The sequence below is a fragment of the Callospermophilus lateralis genome, chromosome 5 (genome assembly GCF_048772815.1).
Source record: "Callospermophilus lateralis isolate mCalLat2 chromosome 5, mCalLat2.hap1, whole genome shotgun sequence".
Lineage (NCBI taxonomy): Eukaryota > Metazoa > Chordata > Mammalia > Rodentia > Sciuridae > Callospermophilus > Callospermophilus lateralis.
The window spans coordinates 28,130,924-28,156,001 of record NC_135309.1 but is presented as its reverse complement, the minus strand read 5'-3'; the positions used below and the strand labels follow the sequence as shown (position 1 = coordinate 28,156,001).

At 38.7% G+C, this 25,078-nt stretch overlaps 1 protein-coding gene across 2 annotated transcripts in view; it reads left to right on the top strand.

Moving 5' to 3' along the window:
- Positions 1–25,078, top strand: part of Itk (IL2 inducible T cell kinase) — a 61,892-nt gene that overhangs the window by 17,489 nt on the left and 19,325 nt on the right. Inside the window, exons 2-9 of one of the 2 annotated variants that reach the window (XM_076855728.1) lie at positions 2,943–3,047; positions 4,461–4,542; positions 6,270–6,398; positions 9,714–9,762; position 9,810; positions 13,502–13,653; positions 18,527–18,592; positions 23,467–23,521. In XM_076855728.1, the coding sequence (XP_076711843.1) occupies positions 2,943–3,047; positions 4,461–4,542; positions 6,270–6,398; positions 9,714–9,762; position 9,810; positions 13,502–13,653; positions 18,527–18,592; positions 23,467–23,521 (639 nt within the window). The remainder of the gene's footprint in view (positions 1–2,942; positions 3,048–4,460; positions 4,543–6,269; positions 6,399–9,713; positions 9,763–9,809; positions 9,811–13,501; positions 13,654–18,526; positions 18,593–23,466; positions 23,522–25,078) is intronic. The other variant, XM_076855729.1, reaches the window with a different exon arrangement.

Below are 25,078 nucleotides of genomic sequence, written 5' to 3'. Positions count from 1 at the left end.
TTCCTTTTTCTGTTGGACAGTGCTGCTTTAGAATTGCACATAGAAGTTTTATCCCTACTCTTAACTTCATTTAATATTTACCTCTACTTTATGCTCCATTGCAAAGAGATACTTACCTAGCACTTTTCTACCCAGGGATTTTGCTTGGCTGCTCACTCTACCGAGACTGTTCACTCCCCTAGACCTGCTCACAGATGACTCCCAGGAATGCCTTGTCTCCAGGGTCCTGCTCTAATGACCTGTCAGTGAGATCTACAAAATCTACCTGTCCATTCTCTTTATAGTACTTGGTTTGTCTCTCAGCCTTCCCAGCTTACAATAGGATTACATCCTGATAAGCCCATCATAAGTTCAAAATATCTTATGTCAAAACTGCATTTAATCACCTAACCTACTGAACATCCTGGCTTAGCAACACAATGCACTCTAGAGTACCGCACTGATTGTTTCCCCTAGTGATCATGTGGCTGGCCGTAGCTGTGGCTTGTTGCCACTGCCCAGCACTGAGAGACAGAGTATGGTGCCACATGTTGTTAGCCCAGTAAAAGGTTAAAATTCAATATTTGAAGTACAGTTTCTACTGAATGCTATCACACCATTGTAAAGTCAAAGAAAAACAAAATCCTAAATCAAACCATCTTAAGTCATGGACTATGTATAATATGAGCCCCATGAGAGAGTCTGCCACGTTTATGGGCCCCATCTCCTGAACTCAGAACAACGTCTTGCTCATAGCTGACACTTGATAAATATTTTCTGAATAGTTAAACGCCCTAAATCTGATTAAGATGATTTAAACTGTGTTCTGGCCTGGTTGGTCTTCTCTTCCTAGTTAGCTCTGCCATGGGCCAGCCTCTTTGCTAGCCACTGGGAGATGGCATGGCACAGATGTCCTGGTCTTGGCCCTTCAAAAAGCTCTGAACTTAAGTCTTTTTCAAACACAAAAATGTCAGCCAACAGAGTTCTCACAATGCTGCCATGAGCCTTTTGTTTCATTTTACGAGATATACTAAGGAAATAAACCCATAGCGATAGAAACAGGGCAACCTCAAAGTCAGGCTCCTTGCTCACAAGAGTTGCAGATGGGTGTTGAAAAGGCAGCTAGCTCCTCTGTGCTCTTCTGGTTTTGCAAAACAGATCAGCCATTCCTAAGAACTATGATTATGGGCAGAACAAGGGCATGTATTTCTAGCTGTGGAAGACTCTAAATGAGAAGTCAGTTTGAGTTCAAAGGGTACATGTTTGCAGAGGTTTGTAAGACAGACCTTGTAATGTTAAATTACAAAAGCAACTTCTAACCAATATGTGAGTGGATACTCGTGTGTGTGTGTGTGTGTGTGTGTGTGTGTGTGTGTGTGTACTATAAATGTACAGGAGAAAGAAAACGATATTCCAAATGGCTTCCCTAGGCTACCTCAGGGTTAGAGAAGGCTAGACAATAAGGCATTATAAATATTTTCTCCACATATCTCCATGTTGAGTTGGTTTTTTTGTTGTTGTTGTTGTTGCTTTGCCTAAACATGAATAGATTTTGGTTTTCAAAAATGCCTAAAATAGTTTTTATAAGAAAATTTAAAAAGTCACATCACAAAGCTTCCCTGTATTTGATGAGGTCTATTTCTCAGCTCTTGAGTTTTTTCACCTCAGTTCTGTGCCTCAACTACTAAAGCAAAGATGTGCTTCCAGCCTGAGGATCAAAAGGCAGGAAGTTAAGACTGTAGTCACTTCTGGAGAATTTGATGATGTCATGGATCTCAGTGATAACCAAGTACATCTATGTATAATGACTGTTTTGTAGTCGTTAGGATTTCCTTAGCCTCTGTATTTGGGAAGGTACCCTTTTTTGAGGGCACCTGTTATAAACCAGGCAATTTGTGTTTATATAATCATATTTTTATTCCCTAGTCAACCCCTTAAAAGGTAGGTGGTGTTATTCTCATAAGATATAGAAACCAAGATTCTAGAAGGTTAGATGAATTGTCACAGAGCTGATAAGAGGCAAAGCCCATTTTTAAACCTCTCCTTTCCAATGTCGTCCTGATTTTACCACCATTTGCTACCTCTTTAGAAAGGACAATCTACAATCATATGTTTTGCAATGACATAGCTGAATTAAACTCTGTGCTCAATGACAGCCTAATTGTAGGCACCTGAGAAAAGCCTCTGCTATCTAAAAGCCTTTCCCTAACTAGCCTTCCTTGAAGCTTGACAGCCTACCAATAGAATCGGTCCCATTGTGTAAGGAATCATCCCATCCCCTGGGATCCATTTTCCAAGCATAAAGACCCTTACATATGGGCAACATGTAACATCATTAAAAATCACAAACACCATAATTACCAGGGAAATATATCTAGCAAGCTTCCAAGGGAATGAGACATGGGCCTGTAAGATTTAATGGAAAGGGGGAAAAGTGGGACAGGAGGGATAGTTACAGAGAACAGAAAGGAATTGTGGTAATGTGAATAAATAAGGGACATGGAGAAGCCAGACTCAGGAAAGAAAGATGTCACTCATAGCATCCATTACCACCCAGGTCAGGCCTGGGTGAAAATTACTGTGTGAAAAATGTCATTGGATGGGTACACAGCAGAGAATATTGGCAACTCTTTAGTTCATTTCCATAGGAAAATGAACTATACTTCCCAGCTACGAGTTCTGCAAATACTTCCATTTGTCACTAGGACAGAGACAGTATAGTGACTTTGTCAAGAAGACCATTCAGAAGGCACATTCTCCAACAAGTCTACTCGGTGCTTTTCTTAGACTGTATTTAATCAGACTGAAGGCCAGGAGGCAGCTTTAGGTTTTGTGGTTGAGAACATTGGGGTTAATTTACAAAGGTAATGGAACTCATCTAGCAGTGACTTTCTAGAAGCATTCCAGTTAAAAATATTGTCTTATCTCCTACTTAAATGGTATCTACATTTTTTTTCTCACAGAAAAAGCGTACTTTGAAGGGCTCCATTGAACTCTCCCGAATCAAATGTGTTGAGATTGTGAAAAGTGATATTAGCATCCCATGCCACTATAAGTACCCATTTCAGGTAAGTCTACCAGGCCTAGGGCAGATAGTTTCTTGTTCCCTGATCACGGTTAAAATCCTCAGTCATTGTGAGAGAAAGTGAAGAAAGAATAACTCTTCAGCCCTAGAACTTAGACCAAGCCGTGAGAAAGCTGCTGTAACATTCATTCAACAATGGCTAAGCACAAAATCTTGAAAGGTTGTTTTTCTTCATTCTCTTTTCTCTCATGTCTTCCATATCTCAAGGAAAGTTCTAGTTACTCTGCGCCTGGAGGAGTAACTAGGAGTAATGTTCCCGTGCCGGTTACTCATCATGTGGGGAAACAGATTGTGATCCTTGGTTATAAATTGCTCAAGGTTTTTAAGGGAAAAAGGTTCCAATTTTGCAATTAAAGAACTATCTGAAGATGGTTGCGCTGTTCAACACAGTAGCCACTGGCCTTATATGGATGGTTAAATTAATGAAATGATATTAAAAATTCAGCTCCCTAGTCACATTGGCCATATTGCACATGTTCAATAGCCACATGTGGCTAGTACATACTGTGTTGGACACATATGATTATAGACTATTTTTCACTGCAGAAAGTTCTATTGAACAGAGCTGGAGGAAGGTACCTATAGTATGTCTGACTTATCACGCTTGATATTTATGGCTCTAAACATGTGGATATCTCCTTGCACATCCCATACTTGCTTGCCAACATAAGAAGTGAATATTCCATACTAAGTGTGTCATAGAAAATAATCCTTTTTTTCCTACTAGAAAATTGGCCCCTATGAGTTGGAATTTTCAAGAGCAAAAGTAAATGGATTGACATGAATTTCCCAGGTGTTAAAAATCCCAGTGACAAATGAGTATATAAAAAAATTGATGAAATTCAAAGATCTCTCATTTAGCTAATAGTATTGTACTAATGTCAATTTCCTGCTTTGAAAGTATGCTACAGTTATGTAAGATGTTATCAGTGGGGAAAGGTAGGTGAAAAGCATACAGGAACTCTATACTATTTTTGGAAGTTCTTGTGAGCCTTTAACTATTTAAAATAAGAATTTTTAAAAGTTCTGGTTACACATTTGTCATCTAAGAACTTATTCTTACATATGCTGGAAGGATTTTTTTTAATCACGGAGAAATAAACATGCTATCTAGTCAAGAGGAGAAATTTCTCCTATTTTAATTCAGCAGTAGCTTGTGTGGCATGGAATCTCAGACAAGCAGCCTGAGATGTGGATGTTTACCCTCTGATTGCACAGCCCCTAAACATCTGGATAAAAACATCTTAGAGACCAGTTCCCTGATTACCCAGATTTACTTATATGAACAATGACGAACACTGGAGACCCCTCCTTCAGCCAGTAAGCCAGATGTGTCTGCTGTCAGTCACCCATCTTTGGGCACCCTGCTTACATTGGATTTTGTGTGTGTCCCCAGGTTGTGCACGACAACTACCTACTGTATGTGTTTGCTCCAGACCGTGAGAGCCGGCAGCGCTGGGTGCTGGCCCTTAAAGAAGGTAATCAGACTCCTGTGCCATTGAGTCACTGAGACTTTTCATCTTACGGTAGGCTAGGGTTCTACAATAGAGTAGAATGTGGTTTGAGAGCAACTGACCCCAAACATTTCTCCCTTTTGGTGTTGATAAAGTCCTAAGTATTTACCCTAAGACCAAGATTTTTATTTACATTTTTAAACAGCCTATTTTAAAGTCTTAAATAAGAACCCCCCGCCCCCCGCACACACACACACACAAGTTTTTCCTCTTGTTCAGCAAAAAAACTAAAATATTTATTCTCTGGTTTTTTAAGAAAAAGTTTGTAACCCCTGCTACAAGTGAGAGGTAAGAGTGTGGCCTGGGGTTGGATGGCTTGTTTAAGTTAAACGTGTGGCTCTTCCATTTACTCTTCTATCTTGGGCAAGTTCTTAGCTGCTCTGAGTTTTGGTTTCCCCATCTATTAAACAAGAAGAGGAGGAGCGAATAACAGAATCTGCCTCTAAAACCTGATGTGAGAAAAACTCTTGAAACTATCCTGGTTATAGTCAGCACCCAATAAACACTAGCTAACTTTTAAGCCATTCAGGCCATCAAAAAGTGCATTTCTTAAGCCTTACCTTTTTGATGACATAATTGCACAGTGTCTTAATTCTATGGCATATAGAGCCAGGTCACTAAGGTAAATATTCCAGCTTAGCCAATTTTTAGTGTGTGACCTTGCCCAAGTTCCTTGACCTTTGTGTGTCTCTATTTCCTCAGCTATAAATTTTGACTAATAACAGTCATGAGGTTCTTGGGACAATTAAATGAGTTAGGGTCTGTAAGGCATTTAGAACAAGACTCACCCCCCAAAAAGCACTGGATCCATGTGACTATTATGGTCTTTTAGTCTGAAGCACCCAATTTGTCAGGAGATCAAAGTTCAAATATTAATCTGTCTCTAAGAGCTGCAAGGACTAAGGAGAAGCAAGCCTCTTTATATCTCTGGAGCCATGATTCCTCTATCTGAAAATTGAGAATAAATTTACAAATGCTATCTACTTCCAAGGTTGTTGTTTTGAGTCTCAAATGGGATATGAACCGGCAATCAGGGTAAGCCAGAAAGTGCCCTTATTAAAAACATCATGGGACAGATGGAACAAACACTAAAAAGTAATCAAAAGGGTCCAAGCATAACCACTGGCACCCTCCCTCTGTGCAGGGGTTTTACACACAGGATGTTGAAGCTGGAAGGAGCATTAGTGATCAACTGGCTAGTTCTGTGGGTCTTATGCTTTTATTTTTTTTTCCAATAGCAGAGTCCCTTTTTTTTTTCCTACCAGAATTTTATTTCAAATTCGCATCTGGAAGGGTTAAAAGCAAAACTGTTGTGGTTGAAGTGAGAAGATGAACAGATGGGAATCCTACCCTCTCAGACTTCCCATTGCCCCTAAATCCTCTTTGTGAAGTTCACTAATTCAGTTTAATAACCTCATTGCACAGTGGAGGAAACTGAGGCTCAGATGAGGGTTTGCCCAACCTGGGAACACACACAGCAGGTTAGAGGCAGAACCAGAGAAGAACACAGATCTGCTGAAGCCAAATCTAACATGTGTTCCCCCGGTAGATAGCACAGTAAATTTATTTGCCATTTTTCTGACTGTTCTGGATAATATTTGCTCAGATCACACAACAGTAAGGTTATGACACTGATGATCCTTGAAAGAATGCCCTGGAAATAACTCTCCTGTGGTGTCAATCCCTTTCAGAAACGAGGAACAATAATAGTTTGGTGTCCAAGTATCATCCTAATTTCTGGATGGATGGGAGGTGGAGGTGCTGTTCTCAGCTGGAGAAGCTTGCAGTAGGCTGTGCCCAGTATGATCCAACTAAGAATGGTAAGACGGGGAATTCCATTTGTGTGTGTGTGTGTGTGTGTGTGTGTGTGTGTGTGTGTGAAAGGACTGGGCTGTCAAGGATTAGATGTGAATTTCTATGTTTTCAGAATTTTCAGAGGGGAATTATCTTTCTTTACCTCCACACTGCTCATGTTCATTCATTTCAAGGTCGGTAGTCTGTGTACCTTCTGGCTTCTCGAAGCATGGTTTTCACACCAACAGCATCAACACCACCTGGGAGCTAGTTAGAAATGCAAATTCTTTGGTCTCGTCCCAGATCTACTGGATCAGAATGTGCATTTTAACAAAAATCTCTAGATTTGTGTGCACAGGAAAGTTTGAGATATAACCTAGTGGTAGGAAATTTGATGGTGTAGTCTACTTAAATCTTAAGTTATATTGACAGCCTTAAGAAGTACATAATACTTATTCATTATTTCTATACTTATTTATGTTTTATTTGTATTTCTTAATTATTTGTTAAAGTGGCATCACATCACATATGTGTCTAATTACACAAATTCAACTCTATACCCTTCGGGGAGAGGGGAGGAAAATACCTTTATTTTACTACCCATCAAACTTGCTCTTTACTTACACAATCTCAGAGGAAAGGAGGCTATGGTTTAAAAGCAAAGAAGTGGTTTCTTGGTCTTTGGCATCAAAGGCTCAAGTCCTGGGAACTGGACAGCAACTTGATTATATCTTATATTATAACACTAGTACCTTAACCTCTAATAAAGTGCAGCTTCACTCTAATGGACTTGCATGGCATGTTCCGCTCTTGCTCCCCACAGCCTTGTAGGGTAGATGTGTGATGGTAAAGAAATGGACGGCCTTGAGCATTCATGCTGGGAAGGGCTCTGCAAATCTATTGTTGAATGAGGGATGGCCCAAGCAAGCTGATGCTTCCACTTTCCTCTTCTCTAAACTCTCCTACCATGGCTACCTTTCCCCTCCTTCTTCTGTCTCTTTCTCTCTCTCCCTCCCTTCGTTTCTCTCTCTCTCTCTCTCTCTCTCTGTCACTAACTTAATACTTGAGACTGACAGCAGGCGGATGTAACATGTGGCTGGGTTTTCCGTGGCTTCCTGAGTCACAGCCTGTCTCAGCACCACTCAAGAAACCACCACCTCTCACCTTCCCCCTCGGGAAAGAAAGTCTTTCAAGGTCACCAGTCCATTGGCCCACAAGAATATTTACTGAGCTTCAGAAGTCAGTGATCCTGCACATTGGCCCTGTTGGTTCCACTTGGGAGGGCAGTGTGTGATTAAAAACAAAAACAAAAACAGAACCTTCAGTGCGGGCAGAAGCTACTACAATAGCAGCATGGGGCAGCCTTGCCTCAGTGAGTGGAAGCCCTTCCCCGAACTAGAAATCTGGTCTCCAAATTCCTACTGGCACCGTACTGTGGTCCCTCAGATGAGTCACTTGACCATCAATGCCCTTGTCTCTAAAATGGTAGGAGAGATCTTAGGGGCCGAAGACGAAATAATACCCATGGCCCCTTCCAACTCTGAAATTCCTTGAATCTTTTTTTCCACTTTGCAGTTTTCAATGTGCATGTTGCAACTATTCCTTTGCAGTATGCACATATGTTCCCTCTGCTGAATGCTAGACACCTGACTGAGGTGCTAGGCGCATGGGACTGACTCACCATAACTAGTGCTGGTCATGTCAAGCTCCTACCAACATTAACCTAGACCTAGCAACTCTCAGCCACTTCCATGGGTGTGCTGTGCAGCCACCTGCTAATGGTTTGTCCTGCTGCAATCCCACCGCCATCTCTGCCTCTGAGCATCTCCTCAACCCTCAGTTAAATAACCTCACCCACCATATGTAGACAGGGTTCCTATACTTTGTGTGGTTGCTGGGAGGTTTTTGGGGTTGTGAAAAGCTCTTAGCATAGCTCCTGGCATTTAGAGAGTTCTCAATAAATGCTAACTGTGTCTAATAGTCTTTCTTATTTGTGGAGGAAAGAATCTGAGGCTGAAATAGGACAATGTGAGTATCTGCAAAGCAGCAGAAATGGCTGAGTAGAAATAGATCCTGTCACACCAACCCACAGCATCACTGGTTTCTGTAATAAGAGCCAGCCCTAATCACATTTCATACCATGGTCACACACAGGGAGAGGAAGGAAGGAAAGAACAAGGCCACAGAAAAAGAAAAAGGCCAGTTACAGAATGTCTGGTGCTGGAAGGGGCTCAAGGCTATACAGCTTATATTGATAGAGCTGAGGTTAGACCACCAGTCTCTGGCTCAAGTTGAGTGCAGTAGGAGCCATTCTTCTTAGTGTGTGTGTTATCCTTGTCTGTTAATTGTAAGCCCAAGTTCGTACCCCAGCCTGCCCTTGCTTAAGGAGTTGGCACAGGGCTGGGCTGCAGCCTCAGTGTGCTCATCTCCTCTCCCACATCCCTTGACGTGGGCTGTCCAAGGGCAAGTCCACTTCATGTTGCGATGAGGCCTCACTGCCTGCCTATATAAACCCTTCCCTTCTAATCTCTAATGATGAAAGCACTGGGCTGAAGCCTGTGCCATCCCTCCCTACCTCACATGTGCTTCTCCACACAGACACACAACTGTGACCTATTCATGCCAGCCCTGACCTTCTTTCACAGTGCCACAAAGCAGAAAAGTGAGAGATGGTGATGGAGAGAAGAAAGGATGAAGAGAAGGAAAAGGAGAGAGAGAAGAGAAGGGAGGAAGGAGGAAAGAGAGTAAAGAGAGGGACATATGGAGACATAAAGAGAAGTAGAGAGAGGCAGACAGTGAGGTGGAGAGAGATGGGCTGTAGTTTAGGGAAAGCAACAAGTTCAGAGGCCTTTCAATGCCAATTAAAAACATATTTCATCCCACTCAAAGAGGAGCGCAATGACCTCCCACCTCATCCACCCCCTCCTCAGGCCCACAACACACCAGGAAACCAGTGAGTCACTGTCCCCTGAGTCACCAATTCCCACTCCTGGTCTTAGAAGGTGGCACATACATTTGTGGAAGTCTCTGTACCTGCAGAAAACGGCTCAAGACTCACCCCCACCCCAATCAAGTTTTTCCTGGGAATACAGAAAGTTCAGAATATTAATTTCTAGAAGTCTCTAGTGTTTTCTAGAAAAGGCAATTGGAAACCAGCGGTGAAAGAGATAAACAGGCTCTGCCAAGGCCAACTCTAGTTTCTGTGTGTCTCGTCATCTCCTTCTGGCCCCTTTCCCTCTGTTGTTTTCCTTCCACCCTTTTTCTCTGAAAGGCCCCCAACCTCCGGTTGGGCCCAGTGAGTTTCATGCTCACCTTCTTTTTTTCTGTTTTTCTTGTTTCAGCTTCAAAGAAGCCTCTTCCTCCTACTCCTGAAGATAACAGGGTGAGTGAGTAGCCAGCTCCAGGCACAGGTGGGCCAACAAAGCTGCAGGACCAAGGGTACCTGCCCGAGCGTCTCAAACCCTGGGTAGATACCGCAGACCTGGCGATTCAGCACAACTCAGCATGTTTTTTGTGCTCTTTCGTGGGTCTGTCCACTTCAAGGGCCACTCGGCTGCTGAAGCCCCACCTCCCCATTTCACTTTATAATCACAGATATTTAACTGTGTATTTACTCTGTGCTTTGACATACTAGTACTCTAGAGATATAAATTTGATAACACTCTGTCATGAAGCATATCCTTATTTTTCATTATTTGTGTTAAAACTAAGTATCTCTTCTACCCACCTCAGAGGGTTATAGTTTTATTCTCATTTTAGAGCTTGGGAAATCAAGTCCCAAGAGATGTCTTGGAAGCTTTCTAAAGCACACTTAGCAGGATGCAGTTTCTGGTGTGCTAGTCTTTAGCTTGAGTGGTGGTTCTCAGTGGTTGGTCCGTAGACCAGCAGTATCAGCATTACTCGGGAGCCTAACAGGAAGGCAGCTTCTCAGGCAACACCCCAAACCTGCTGCATCTACACATCTAGGGTAGGGGCCTATAGTGTGCCTTTGAATAAGCCTCCAGGTGATTCTAAGGTACATTCAAGTTTGAGAATCTGTAATGTACTGATTTATATGACTCCATGGTACAGCACCAACTCTGAGGAAGATTGTTAAGAAGACAGGAAAAAGACAAAAACAAAAAAACAGGAAAGAATTGGCCTTCATTTTCTGGTCATATAATTCCCAATACCTACATTTAAGCACTTTTCCTCTATTCCAGAATCTACCAATTCTGACTCTTCCTGCTTCTTCTTGAAGACTGAGCTCTGCTTTCCCCCCACCCCCAACAGCCAACGTGGTGACATTTCAAAAACTGGCAGCTTCCCCATGAAGGAAGATCTAATCCTGAAAACTTCAGGCTGGTTTTTAGATCTGTCATCAGCCTACTCCCTCACAACAGGGAAGAGCTGTGCTGCTGTAGCAGAAAATGAGCTCCTTACTTTAGTTCCACTGGCCCTCTGAAGACTGCTTTAACATTCTCCTTGCAGATGTGGTTTGGAACCCCTCTGCTCTCGCTTGCAGATGGTTCCCCTGACAATCCCACCCAAACCCATACCACTCGACCTAAGTCAGTCTGCCCCTGCCTTATTCTCAGTGTCCATGAAAGTGAAGTCCATCGCCCCTCGGTCTGCCATTTGGCTTTTCAGACCTGAAGGAGCAGCATCCATACTGTTTTGAACATTGTGACCACAGGGTTTCTGAACCATTGCTCTAATTTCAATCACACCTCTAAAGCGGTTTCAACATTTCTCTTACTCTGAGCTGCTTGAAGTCATTTTCTCTTTTTACCTACTTGCTCTCTTAACTGAGGAGAACAATGTTTTTAAGCTGTTTTAGGCCTCGTGCTGTAAGAGAAAAGACTGTGGAGAGGTCCTCCAGAGAGGAAGGATGGCTGTTTGGGGTCAAAATGGAGAATCTCCATGGTCAGACAGTCCCAGACCTCTCCAGGGAGCAAACAAGGTCATGGTTTCCACTGAAGTCCAAATTCCAATTCCTCTTGGCCCCCTTATTTACAGGAGCTCAGCTCATCCTTAAGACGCCTCCCAGTCAACCCAGAAGAGCCTCCTAAGAGGCCACTCAGCACTGTGTCTGCCTATGTCCTTTCTCCCTCACTCCCTACCAAGGCATTCTACCCCTGCCACTGCCACCCAGGCTGTCTAGGAGGGCCCCTCAGCCTAGGGGAGCTCTCCCCACCTGGGTCCAGGAGAGCTCTTGGGGATCAGGGGATGTTTTGAGGCTTAAAGCAGAGAAGCCAGGATGTGGGACCCTCATCTACTTCAAGCCTCACTGTACCCCCTCAGCTTCCAAGAAGCCTTTTGAGCACAAAGTCCATCATTTTCTACAAATGTCTTCCCTTGATCTTCTTACTCTAATCTAGTGGTTCCTAACCCTATCAAACCCATTGTTCGCTTTTTATGACAAACATGTTATAAAGATCCCTTTGTTATCCTGAAAAGACAGTCATAAATAACATAACCTATCTAAACATCCTTTTAAAAGAATCAATAAATGATGTAAGTGTAGTACTAAAAACAAAAACAAAAAAATATAGCACGTTGCTCTATATCAATATTGTGGCATGGCTGTACTCGAAGAAGGAGGAATAACCAATTGCTTGTTATGGTAGAATCCCACTGAAATTGACAGCTGGAACCCAATTGATGCAGGAATGTTTTACTGATGACCCAAATATAATGTTAATACTTGTGATGTGATTTTTTCAAAATAGTTAAAAATTCTTGGTAAAATTCTCAGTTAAGCAAAGTGTAAGCGCTCCTCCATGCACTGGGTAGTAGCATTCCTGGGAAATTCAGTACTCTGTCTTAGATTGAGTAGGATCTAGGCCTCGGGTCTTCTTACATATCATAATTATAAGCAGGTTTCTCACCAGAAGAATATTTAAAAAGACATTCAAAAGTTGTACAGGCTGTAGGGCACCAAAGAGCATTTTGTAGTGTAGCATACCTCGAATTTTGTAACATTCCTAATACTCCCCCCAGATGTTCTGTGCTACCCTTTTAGAAGGATACCTCCATTATTTGAGAAATCTGCTCTGACCTTTCTCTTCATAAGAATTAACCAGTGAGATAAACTTATCAGGAGACAAATGCCATACCATATCCCTCCTATATTTCCTCAGAGGCCCTTGAGCACAATTTCTCTGCCCATTAGTTCCTCAGCAAAAGCCTCATGTCCATCAACTCTTATCTGTAGTACCCAGTACACCACCACCTCACAAACTCCACAAATACCTGGATTTCAGATCTGCATCTGGGCTGCACTAGGATGACATGCCTACATCAGTAAGAAAGCCTTTTTTTTCTTTTTTAACTCCAGTGTTTTTAATACTACCAAATACTTTAATGTACTCAGAGAACCTGTGACTTCCTGACACTAAGTCACATTCTAGCCAGTAACTACATCATTCCAGTGTTTCCTCATTCCCAAACCTATGCCCATCCTGAACTCTGGTGATTGTTTGCATTAGTCTTTTCTTCATTTTAATATTTCATCCTAAGAATGGTACTGCAGGTCAGAGACATAGGCCAGACAGTCTCAAGTGAAAGAAAGAGCCTATGTGTTAATAGCATTTTAAGACTACTTCTACCCAAACTGGCTGTGTTCATTTCCCCATCTGGGCCTGTATCCCCATCTTGAATGAAAGAATCGATTAAATGATCTCTCTCAGAGGAATCCCAGCTCCAACATGATTCAGTGGATTAGGGGTGAACCCATAAATCAAATCTGCAAAGCATGGACCAATGTCACCTGCATTTCCTTCACAGGAGCATGATGCTCTGATGGAGAGGCTGCAGCCTATGGTAGGGTGCAGGCAGAGAAATCAGCAGACTTGTGGAAAGCATGTGACTGCTTGGCATTCACAGTAGTCAGGATTTATTTGGTAGAATGAAAAAAATTGGGCACTGATATCCTTTAAGTTCTATTCATCATCATAATTCTAACATATAAAGAAAGCTAACTAGAGAAAAACAGATCATCTCCGCAGATACCTTAGGGATTGGTAGGAGCTGGTGGGCTGAGCTGGCATAGATCCAGAAGCAAGTTACAATGCAGGGATTTGCTGTCTTTGCTATGACCTTTACCTCCTTCTTATGACTCTGCTTGGTCTTGGCACCTCTTCCCCAGCGATCCCTGCAGGAACCTGAAGAAACCCTGGTTATTGCCCTGTATGACTACCAAACCAACGATCCCCAGGAACTCGCCCTGCAGCGCAATGAAGAGTACTACCTACTGGACAGTTCTGAGATCCACTGGTGGAGAGTTCAAGACAAGAATGGGTAAGGCATCTTCATGGCTCCTGTCCCAGCATTGGAGGTACAGTGGAAACGAAGAACATACCAGAATGACTTGTCCTTCCTCCCTCAGTGTGCCCACCTCACTGATGAGGAGAGGAGAGCAGAGGCAGGAGGGAGAGGAAGGGGTGACTGGAATCTTTGCTCTTCTCAGAAGTGGCCGGAAGGTAGCCACTTTCTCTGCCTGCTCCCTGTACACTCCCAGCCCTAAACTCATCTGAAAACCCCCTGGGTTTTTCCACTGACTCCAGCAATTTGGGAGATTGGCAACTTGTTCTGCACAGCACTGTTGTTCTTGAGTGTTGAAGTAAGGCTGAAGGTATATACCATTTTGAAGTGCTGATTTTCAGTGGAAAGAAAAGGTGTGTAGAGATGGTGCAGATGTGTGGTTATATTAGGAAGCATCAGAAAGAAGGTTCTGAAGATTTAGTTGTGACCACAGCCATTGAACTGTTCAGTCCATTATAGGTACAGAAAATATAGTTGGATGAATAAATGATTGCTCACCATAGGATTTTTAAAAGGAAAATGTCTCATAGCCCTTCACTAATCTGAAATATCAAATTATTATTATTAGCCTTCAGAATGCTCTAGGAGGTATTAACCTAGTTATTACTGCTTAATTTAAATGCATGAGATCCACACTGCTTTATACGGCTTTATTTTTTTTTTTCCTTTTAATGTATCTGAGGTATTTAGCCAACCCCTGGAATATTCTTCAGAATATAATTGGAATAATTGCATAGGTTCAGCACATAAATGTATCCTAATTTAGCAAATTCCTCTGGTAGACATTGGTTATTTTCAACATTTTGCAAATAAAAACATTGTATTAACATTTAAAAAAATGTAGTTGTAGATGGACAAAGTACCTTTATTTTTATGTGGTGCTAAGGATCGAACCCAGTACCTTCCACATGTAGGCAATGCTCTACTACTGAGCCACAGCCCCAACCCCATATTTTTTTTTAACCTTTTGGCACCAGGAGGGATTGAACCCAGAGGTGCTTAACATGGAACCACATCCCCAGCCCTTATTATTTTGTATTTTGAGACTGGGACTCACTAAATTACCTAGGCTCTTTGCTATGTTGCTAAGGCTAACTTAGAACTTGTGATCCTCTTGTCTCAGCCTCTGTAGCCACAGAGATTACAGGTGTGCACCACCACACCTGGCTTGTGTTAACATTCTTACATGTTCATATTAGGGGTTTAAATGTTTCAAGTATGAGGTTATTATTAATTTAAAACATGAAAAAGAACATTCCAGCATTGCAACATCTGGATAGTCTATGCCAATATTTTATTTAAAAACAACAACAACAAATTCAAGGAGATTTTGGAAGCTAAAAGGAAAAAAGTAGGGTGTAGTTTAGTGATAGAGCCATTACCTGCATATGCTAGGCCTGGAATTTGATCCCTAGCACTGCAAATAAATAAATAATAAACTAATAGAAAGAAATGTGCATGAAAAAATAAGCTCTCCTCTATTTTCCCTCCCTATCAATTACAAACATAATCACTATTAATACTTTCTTGTGTGTGTTGGACAAGAAAGTTACACAGATACAAATCCATCCTTTGTTCATTTGCCTTAAGATGATTCTTTCTGTCCTTTACCTTTCTTTTAAACTTTCGTGATGTATCTCAGACATTTTTTCATATCACCATATGCAAATCTACCTCTTTTAACACAATTGTACAGTGTTAGAATATATGATAATTATAATAATTGGTTCAGTGATAGAGTGCTTGCTCACATGTGTGAGGCACTGGGTTCAATTCTCAGCACTACATATAAATAAATGAATAAAATAAAGGTCCATCCATCAACAACTAAAAAATTTTTTTTTAATTATAATAATTTTGTAATGAACACTTAGTTTTCAGGTTATTTCTTTTCTTTGTTATTTCAAACAAGGCTATAATGAAGATTTTGCTTTGTTCATGTATGTTAGCACCTTGGCAATCTTTCCAGTGTGTGTGTGTGTGTGTTTGATTATGTGTGTGTGTGTAAATACATACATATCACATTTCTAACAGTTCTGGGTCAGAGTATGTGATATCTTAATTCTGATAGATAATATCCTGAAAAAGCTTGCCAAATTCATACTCTTCCAACAGGAAGTGCAAACACTTTAAACTTTCAAAAAATAAAAATAAATACCGAGGAAGGAAGGAAGAAAAGCCAATCTGATGGGTAAAAATAGAGGGACACAATGCATTTAAGATTAAGGCATGACTTATCATCCACAGAAATTTACATTCTCCAGGTGTCCTCCCTTTAGGGATCCTTATCAACCCCACTGTAGGGGAAGCTGGAGGCAGAAGAAGATAGGCAAGATGTGATCACACTGTGGTTTGAGAGGCAGGTAGTTTAAGAACAGATCCCAAAGCTCATCTGGAGCTGCCCTTTCTAGCTGAATCATGGCTTTCTCCCTTCATCTTCTCTTTGCCAGTTCTGGGGAGAAGCAGATAAAATCCCTGTAACTACAAACAAATGAACTTACTCAGAAATTCATCAGTTCAATCAATGGACATTATTTATCATATCAAATGTGTCAGGGAATTTTTTCTTCTAGGTCTTCCTTCCTCAAATGACCGTTTACCCTTTATTCAGTGGCCTGTGGGAAGGCTCAGCTCTGCACTTCAAGGGCATTATAAAGGACTTCCTGTATAGTGTGGCACAGTGGAAAGTACACGAGATGGAAGAGAGAGGACTTGGACTTCAGTATCAGCCACTCTTGTCATGTGTGACTATAATCAAGTCACTTGCTCTGTGAATCCATTTCTTTATCTGCAAAATGCAGATGATAATATCAGCTTTTTTTCTCACAGTGCTGAGAAAAATCAATGAGATTATGGAAAGCAAAAGAGCTTTGTAAGTCCTATATATCCACATAAAAGTGATAAGAATGAATATCATTTGAGTACATAACCCAGTTTTAGTTCACTATTAAAATACATTTATTCTATTCAACAGCAAATATATTATTTATTCTGATAATATAATTGTAAATATATGATGTGGCAAAAAACAGGGAAAATTCTGGAAAACAATATGTAGATTACTCAAAAAAATAGGAGTGGAACCACCATTTGACCCAGTTATCCCACTCCTCAGCATACATCCAAAGGATTTAAAATCATCATACTACAGTGACACAGCCACATCAATGTTTATAGCAGCACAATTCACAATAGCTAAGCAATGGAGGCAACCTACATGCCCTTCAACAGATGAATGGATAAAGAAACTGTGGATATATAGACAATGGAATACTAATCAGCCATAAAGAAGAATGACTTTATGACATTTGCCAATACATGGATGAAACTGGAGACAATCATGCTAAGTGAAATCAGACAATCCAAAAAAAAAAAAAGGTCAAATGTTTTCAGTAGTATGTGGGAGCCAAACCTTAATGCGGGGGGAGTTCAGTAGACTAGACAAAGAGGAATGAAGGGAAGAGTGGGGGATAGGAATAAGAAATACAGTGGAATTAATCTGATATAATTTTTCTATGTACTTATATGAAAATACCTAAGTGAATCCCACCATTGTGTACTTCCACAACAATGGGTGCCTAATTAGAATACAATATATTCCATGCTTGCATAATTTTGTCAAAATGAATTCTAATTTCATGTATAAGTAAAAGAATCAATAAAAGATAAATAGATAGAGATAGAGATAGAGATAGAGATAGAGATAGAGAGAGAGAGAGAGAGAGAGAGAGAGAGAGAGAAATGACAAATTTCAGAACAAGATGGTTTCCATCATTTGGCAATGGCTCCCAAGAGCACTATATTAAGGATGATCCTGATGTCAGTTCTCCAAAGAAAGTGTACCATGGTTATTTAGCAATCTCTTACTAAGATGTAATATAATCATTCTGTATTTGGCACCTGTATTTCTGTTTTCATCACTCTTCAAAATAACTCTGTAATATAGATTACATACTCCCCATGAAACATAATCACTAGATTGAAAATTGGCTTTATATGTAAAGAATTAAAACACTTTATGGGGCAAGAAGAAAGAAAATATCAGATATCTTCTTATACATTGGCAAAGTGTGAGAGGACTCTATATGTATAATCTAGTTCAGGCATCTCATTTTATAAGTCAGAAACCAGAGAATGACAGGGGTTCTGTTCTCACCTCCTGGTTTTAAATGAAATCATGGATAGGAAAGTACTTTGAAAACTACAGAACTCTTTACAAGTGTAATATATATATATATATGGTATATATATGGTATACATATATATGATTATATATAATTATTTTTATTATGTTTTTATCAAACTGCATATATTTCTACTCAAAAGTGACTCCCCACCCCCAAATCCAGCCTGACCTTATTGTATTTTCTCATGTTTATATATCTGAAGAAACTCAACTAGGGAGGCCTTGAATTTAAAAGCATGTGATACAACTGGAAGTATCTTTCAGAACCTGTGGTTGGAAAGTCATTTTTAAATTTTTTAATTATGTTGGTTTCCTGACTATAAAATGATAGCACTAAAGTGGAAAAAATGCTGATATTACACACACAAAAATGCTTCATTATAGAAAATAGAGACTGAACATTAATCTTTTTTTCCAGTAGAGGAAATTTTGCAATGAGGACAGCAGCAAGCAAAGCTTTTAAAGTAAAATAGCCACTTGTTATTTATTATATTTTAGCAGTGAAATCAATTACTTTTAACAACAAACAAGTAATTGTTACTTTTAACATTTATTTGGAAACTTTAAAATATCACAAACACCAAATTATGTGAGACTTCAACCTATAAAATGAAGATATAAAAGTTCTGTATTAGTCTAAACACTAATTTCTTTTTTTAACAGGCATGAAGGATATGTACCAAGCAGTTATCTGGTGGAAAAATCTCCTAATAACCTGGAAACCTATGAGTAAGATTTAAAAAAATATATATGGTACTAAGGAATTCTCCTTAGGTTAAGAGTAAAATATTGATTGATGGTTTCTTTTCTTGACCTACTGTCTTCTTTCCATTCTCTGACCTGCTGGATGATAAAGGTCCACCCTAAATAAGAAAGGATGGTAGTCCATATGCTGCCCTCTCCTTTTATCAAAAGGGTGATTCTCAGGTGCCTGAGAAGATTGTGGTAATAATAAAAGTTTCTATTGAGAATCCCAAGAATATTGATCTTACTTAAAAAGAAAAAAAATACTTTCAACACTAGATGAGATATGGACATAAAATATGGTTTAATGCAATGCTTCCAATACCAGGTTAACAAATAGATATTAAATATCTGTTCAGATTGTGTAAAGTTTTTGCTAAACCATCATTTAGAAGAAAGTCCATGTGGATGTAATTTTAATGAAACTGCTAAATGTTTAACAAAATTTGATCATAATATGCAAAGTACTCACCATGTACATAAATGCCCTAGTTCAGGGCCTGAAAGGTCCAGAAGCCAAGACACCGCAGTAGCAACATGTACACCTACTACTAGGTCTTGATTCTTAAATAATACTCCCCACTGGAAAGAACCAGAACTTCTTAAAGAAATGGCTTCAGGATTCCAGGGTTGGGGCAGGGAAAGAACAGGAATATTTTTTTGATCCAGAAAATAGAAAAGTACACAATTGAACATGTCAAATGGACAGGTAAGTCACCTTTAAAAGTCTCCTTTTGGCCTAAACTGGGACAATTTAAGTATCAGAATAAATAATGACAGTAATGGACTATAATTCATTGAATCAAATAAGAATGTATACTATATAGTTCGATTGATAGGTAAGTAAGTAAGTAAATAAATAAGAGACGACTCTTTTTCATAGTCCAGGGCCAATTAAAGAACGTAGAAGGAATGATAAAGTTTAAATAACAAGGTACCAACTTATTCAGGCAAAAATTAATGAATGTCAGAACTAAATTGATGAGGTACAATATATTTACATAGTCTCAAAGTATCTCCTTATAAATAGCTTTTAACTACAAAATGAAGAAAACTGGTAGGCTTCATTTTATCTAAGTAATCAAAATTTATATCAATATGGGATAAAAAGACATCATGTATCTCCCTGTGTAATATACTGAGAATAATATCCAGTGCAACATCACTTCTGTGATATTCCTCACCCAGAAAATGCACAGCTTGAGTTCAGTCATGAGAAAATATTAGATAAATTAAGGAATATTCTGTAAAATAAATCACCAGTGCTCTTTGGAAATTGTTGAATGAAGAGACATAGTAACTAAATGCCCCCATCCTGCATTGGATGGTCAACCATAAAATTTTTCTGTTGACAAATGAAATTTTGGTAGGTTCTGCAATTAGGCAGATGTTAAGTTGCAATGTTTTTGTAAATTATACTTTGGCCATATAAGTGCATGTTAAGTTTTAGAAAATAGACACTGAAGTACTTAGGAGTAAATATCCACTCTCAAATGGTTCAGGAAAAAAAGAAATGACTATCCATATATATATACAGACAGAATGGAAAGGCAAATGTATGAAATTTCAGCCACTTGTTTATCTGGGTGCAGTGTATATAGTAGTTCTTTTATAGTGTCCTTCAACTTTTCTGTAAGTTTATAATTACTTAAAACTTTTCTTAAAAATTAAGTACTCACTAAATGTAAGGTGCCAGAACTGAAGAATATGAGCTAATGAAGACTTTTGTTGGGCTTAGTGGCAGAGTGCTTGCCTCACACATGTGAGGCGCTGGGTTCCATCCTCAGCACCACATAAAAATAAATAAACAAAATAAAGATATTGTGTCCATGTATAATTAAAAATTATCTTTTAAAAAAGACTCCTGTTAACTCAGTGTGGTCCTTGTTAGCTCAAATGGGGTCATGTTATTTGTTGCTGAAATTCTAAGATTCTGTAGTGAAGAGTCATCATTTTCTTAAGAATCTCTCAACCTGAGATTTAGTTTGATCAAGTATATGCATGATTCATTAGTTACAAGAATACTCAAGTTGAAATGGAACATATATGAGATATGTTTAAGTAGAAAAAAAAATTATTTTTATAGTCAATGTCTTTGGAGAAAAATAATAGGCATTTATTTAAAATGACCACTAAGGTGAATGGTTTCATTTGTGTGTTTAATCAGAATCTCTTTGTGTAGATTGAGAAAAGAAACTAAAAATTTCAACAGAATATAAATTAGTAAGGAATGGTGGAAAGTGGCCAAATAAAAAGGTATATTCTTTCACCTAAAGAATTTTTAATAGTTTTCAAAATAAAATGCCACACCATACAAACAAAACAGTCCACTGGCCCTACTTATGCTATAGACTATCAGCTTGCATTTTTTAGATTATAAAATCTCATATAGAAAATAAAAAGACTTATAACTAACCATCCAGATATTTAACATTCATCTAGATATATAAAAGATATTCAGTGTGATGATATTTTATCCTTGAACTTAATGTTGTCAGGTAAGCTCTGCATAAGACAAACATGTACCACATGGTATCATAATCATAAATTGGCATATTGATTGTACCTTGATTTGGAGACATGACCTTGAACAAATTTCTATCATACCCATTATCCTTAGGGGATATGTTTCATGACCCCCAGTGGATGCCTAAAACCATTGGTTGTACTGAACTCTAGATATATTTTCCCACATAATCAGGCCTATGATAAAGTTTACTTTATAAATTAGATACAGTAAGAAGTTACTAATAGTAACTAATAGAATAGTAACTGACTAGAATGATTATAACAAAGTACTATAATAAAATTGATATAATAACTACTCTTTTTTTAGCTGTCAGTGGGCCTTTATTGCATTTATTTATTTAAATGTGGTGATGAGAATTGAACCCAGTGCCTCACACATGCTAGGCACACATGCCCTATAACCCCAGCCCCAATAACTACTCTTGCACTTTGCAGCTATCATTAAGTAAAATAAAGGTTACTTGAACATAAAACACTTAAGATACTGTAGCAGTTTATCTGATAACCAAGACAGCTAGTCATTTAGTAGTGGGTCGTGTATACAGTGTGGATACTCTGGGCAAAGAGAAAATTCACCTCCTGGGTGAGATTGAATAGGAAATATGAAATTTCATTATTCTACTCAGAAAAAGCACACAATTTAAAACTTGAGTTATTTCTGGAATTTTCCATTTAATATATTTGGACTACAGTTGACCATGGGTAAGTGAAATCACAGAAAGGGAAAGTACAAATGAGGCACTACTGTACCTCACCTTGTTGGAGCTCAGATCTCTTCTCTGCAAAATGAAGGGTCAGACAAGATGAAGGAGGCAAATTGTGACACCCTTGCTTGATGTTCCCTCCCTCTGAACTGAATTCAAGTAGACCTCACTCTTTGATAATGACCCTATTCACCCCTGTGCCCAGGCTGACTTCAAACCTTACAATGCACAGCTCTAGGCAGCCACTTCTAATTGCTTGGTGTATACACATGAAATAAGCATAAAAGCTTATGGAGGTATAAAGTTCATTCCACCATGTTTACAAGACTCAAATCAATCTACCAATTCTCTTATCCATTGTTATTCTTGTAGCCAAGCAAGTTTATTCCTTCCACACCTAGAATTTCTGTTCTCTGGATTAATTGTCAAATGAAGATCATTTTACTCCTACCAAATAAGTGGCAGGGAAGGTCAGGACATGACTCAAAATTATAATAACATTCAAAAACTTATTCCCTAAAAATTATACATATTTTTCTTCACCACTTTTTATTTGTTTTCTTAATCAGATACCAAAATTATAAAAATAATTCAATTGTTTTACAAAAGATCTGGAAGACCTGTCTTAAAGAGGAAAATGTGGCAGTTGTTTTAGAAGGATATTTGCTAACTTCTCAAATTGGTATTAGCTTTTTATAGCTATCCTAACACCCTCCTACTCCTACCACCTACTGACTTATGAAATGGAGAGGAAGAAAAATGTTTTCTAAAGCTTTATTATGGAAAATTTACGACATTTACCAAAGTAGAGAGAATAATATAATGAATGCTCTGAAATCCAGTTTCAACAATGATCAATATTTTACCAATTCTGTTTTATTTTTTCCTCACCAAGTAAACATTTACTACTTGGAAATGGATCATGACTTTGCCTCTGAGTTTGAAAACACTAGTAGAAAAAATATATATACATGTGATTTTCTAGCATTATTTTTTTAAATTTAATTTTTATTTGCTCTAATTAGTTATACATGACAGTAAAATGCAGTTGTGTACTTTGATATATCATACATAGGGTATAATTTCTCATTTTTCTCATTGTACATGTTGTAGAGTCAATCAGTCATGCAGTCATCTAGCATTATCTTTTATTTTTTTTTACATTTTTTATTGATTTTATTTTTGAAAAACATGACAGCAGAATGCATTACAATTCTTATTATACATATAGAGCACAATTTTTCATCTTTGTATATAAAGTATGTTCACGCCAATTCATGTCTTCATACATATGCTTTGTTTTTTTGCATTACAATTCTTTTTTTTTTAAGGGAGAAGGTATTATCTTTTTTTTAAATTTTTATTGTTGGTTGTTCAAAACATTACATAGTTCTTGATATATCATATTTCACACTTTGATTCAAGTGGGTTATGAACTCCCATTTTTACCCCGTATACAGATTACAGAATCACATCGGTTACACATCCATTGATTTACCTATTGCCATACTAGTGTCTGTTGTATTCTGCTGCCTTTCCTATCCTCTGAAAGGTAGCATTATCTTTTATAAATAAATAATGAAACCATTTTAAATGTTATTGACACAGAACCTTTGCTTCATTCAGGTGGTATAACAAGAGCATCAGCCGAGACAAAGCTGAAAAACTTCTTTTGGACACAGTAAGTCTCCTTCATCTGTCTGTTGACTTAAAATAAAATAAATTGCACTGTTTTTCCAGCCATGCAGTGGTTGACACCAAGGCAGTGGATTGACATGTCAGATTAGCAATGGCTTTCATCTCTGGTGACAAATGTTCTGAGGATTTGCAGAACTAGCAACTATAGGAAAGAGGGATGAGAAGAGATGAAGCATAGTATGGAGGAACAAGTAGTGAATTTGGGCCCATGTTCTGTCACAATTCAGTGTGTGACCCTGGGGACATCCCTCTTCCTTCTGAGCCTTAACGAGTACAAGGAAACAGTGCACTAAATCAGTTACCCTGTACTCCTGCTGCCCCTCTGCTCCTGGTCTTGTGGACACTGTTGACCACAGCACCTGGCTTTGGGGCTCTAGGGGAAACAAGACAAGTTCTGAAGAAAGACTCAGAGGATGGTCTAAGGTAAACAAGTAAACGCTGCAGGAATTGGGAAGAATTTTGTGGAGAAAGAAGAATTTAGTTGAGTCCTTATCAAATTTGGTTACTCTTTGGTTCTATGTCAATTCAGCACTTAATCAGTTTCTGTGGTTCCCTATGGAAAACATGCTAGAATTACTGTAAATGTTTTTTTTTTTTTCTTTAAAAAAAAAAAAAAAAAAAAGATTCTCCAGGTCTCATTTCCATTGCAGATCTGCAGAATCAGAATCTTCAAAATTAGGTCCCAGGAATCTATATTTTATTTGAAGCCAAATTCACAATGCTTTTGTAGCTGCTCTGCATCTGGACCCACCCGCCAACCTGTGTTATTGAAAAACATATTAAAACCTGGCTAATCAGAACTAATTAAGAGATGGCACAATTAATTAAAAGCCTGAGGTAAACAAGGGCAGTTTTAAACAAGGGCTGTTTTATTATTTTCAACCACACATTGGTTAATGAAGTCTACACAGCACTTCAAACAGCTCAGAACAATGACTAGCTAAAGATGATTTCTGTTTTATAGCAGTCCTTTTGAGGCACTTAATCCATTTTTCTTGCTCAAGTACTTAAAAAAAAAAAATTCCTCCTTACTAGTATTTTGAACTCCTTTGCCAAATTCTCTTCTCCTCCTTTGATAAGTCTGAGGGTAAATTGTAGTGAGTCCTGTCAGATTTAGTCCAGATTCTGGACAACTAGAATTGAATGAAAATTTCTTGCCATATTTTGCATTTCTTCTCTGCTGTTTGAAACAATAGCCATATTGTTTTATAGATGTACTTAGAGTCTTCTTAGCTTACAAGTTAGGGCTCTCAAGATATGAATTGTTTCATTCCGGTTTTTATTAGCTAAAGCTTCTAGTGTATAGCCCCATACAGTTTTCTACACTGAAGTATAAACCCTTTATCATGTTCCTTTCTGCATTGTGGTATCCAAAACTTTATCTTTCACAAAGTAGCTTCTCAATAAATTTTGTTGGATGCATAAATGTATATATCAAATGCTTAATAAACTTGAGAACCTGGCTGATCATGAGCATCACTGGGAAAATTTTTTAAAAACTCAAACTTCTGGACTCCAGGACTCTAGGCCTAACTAGTCA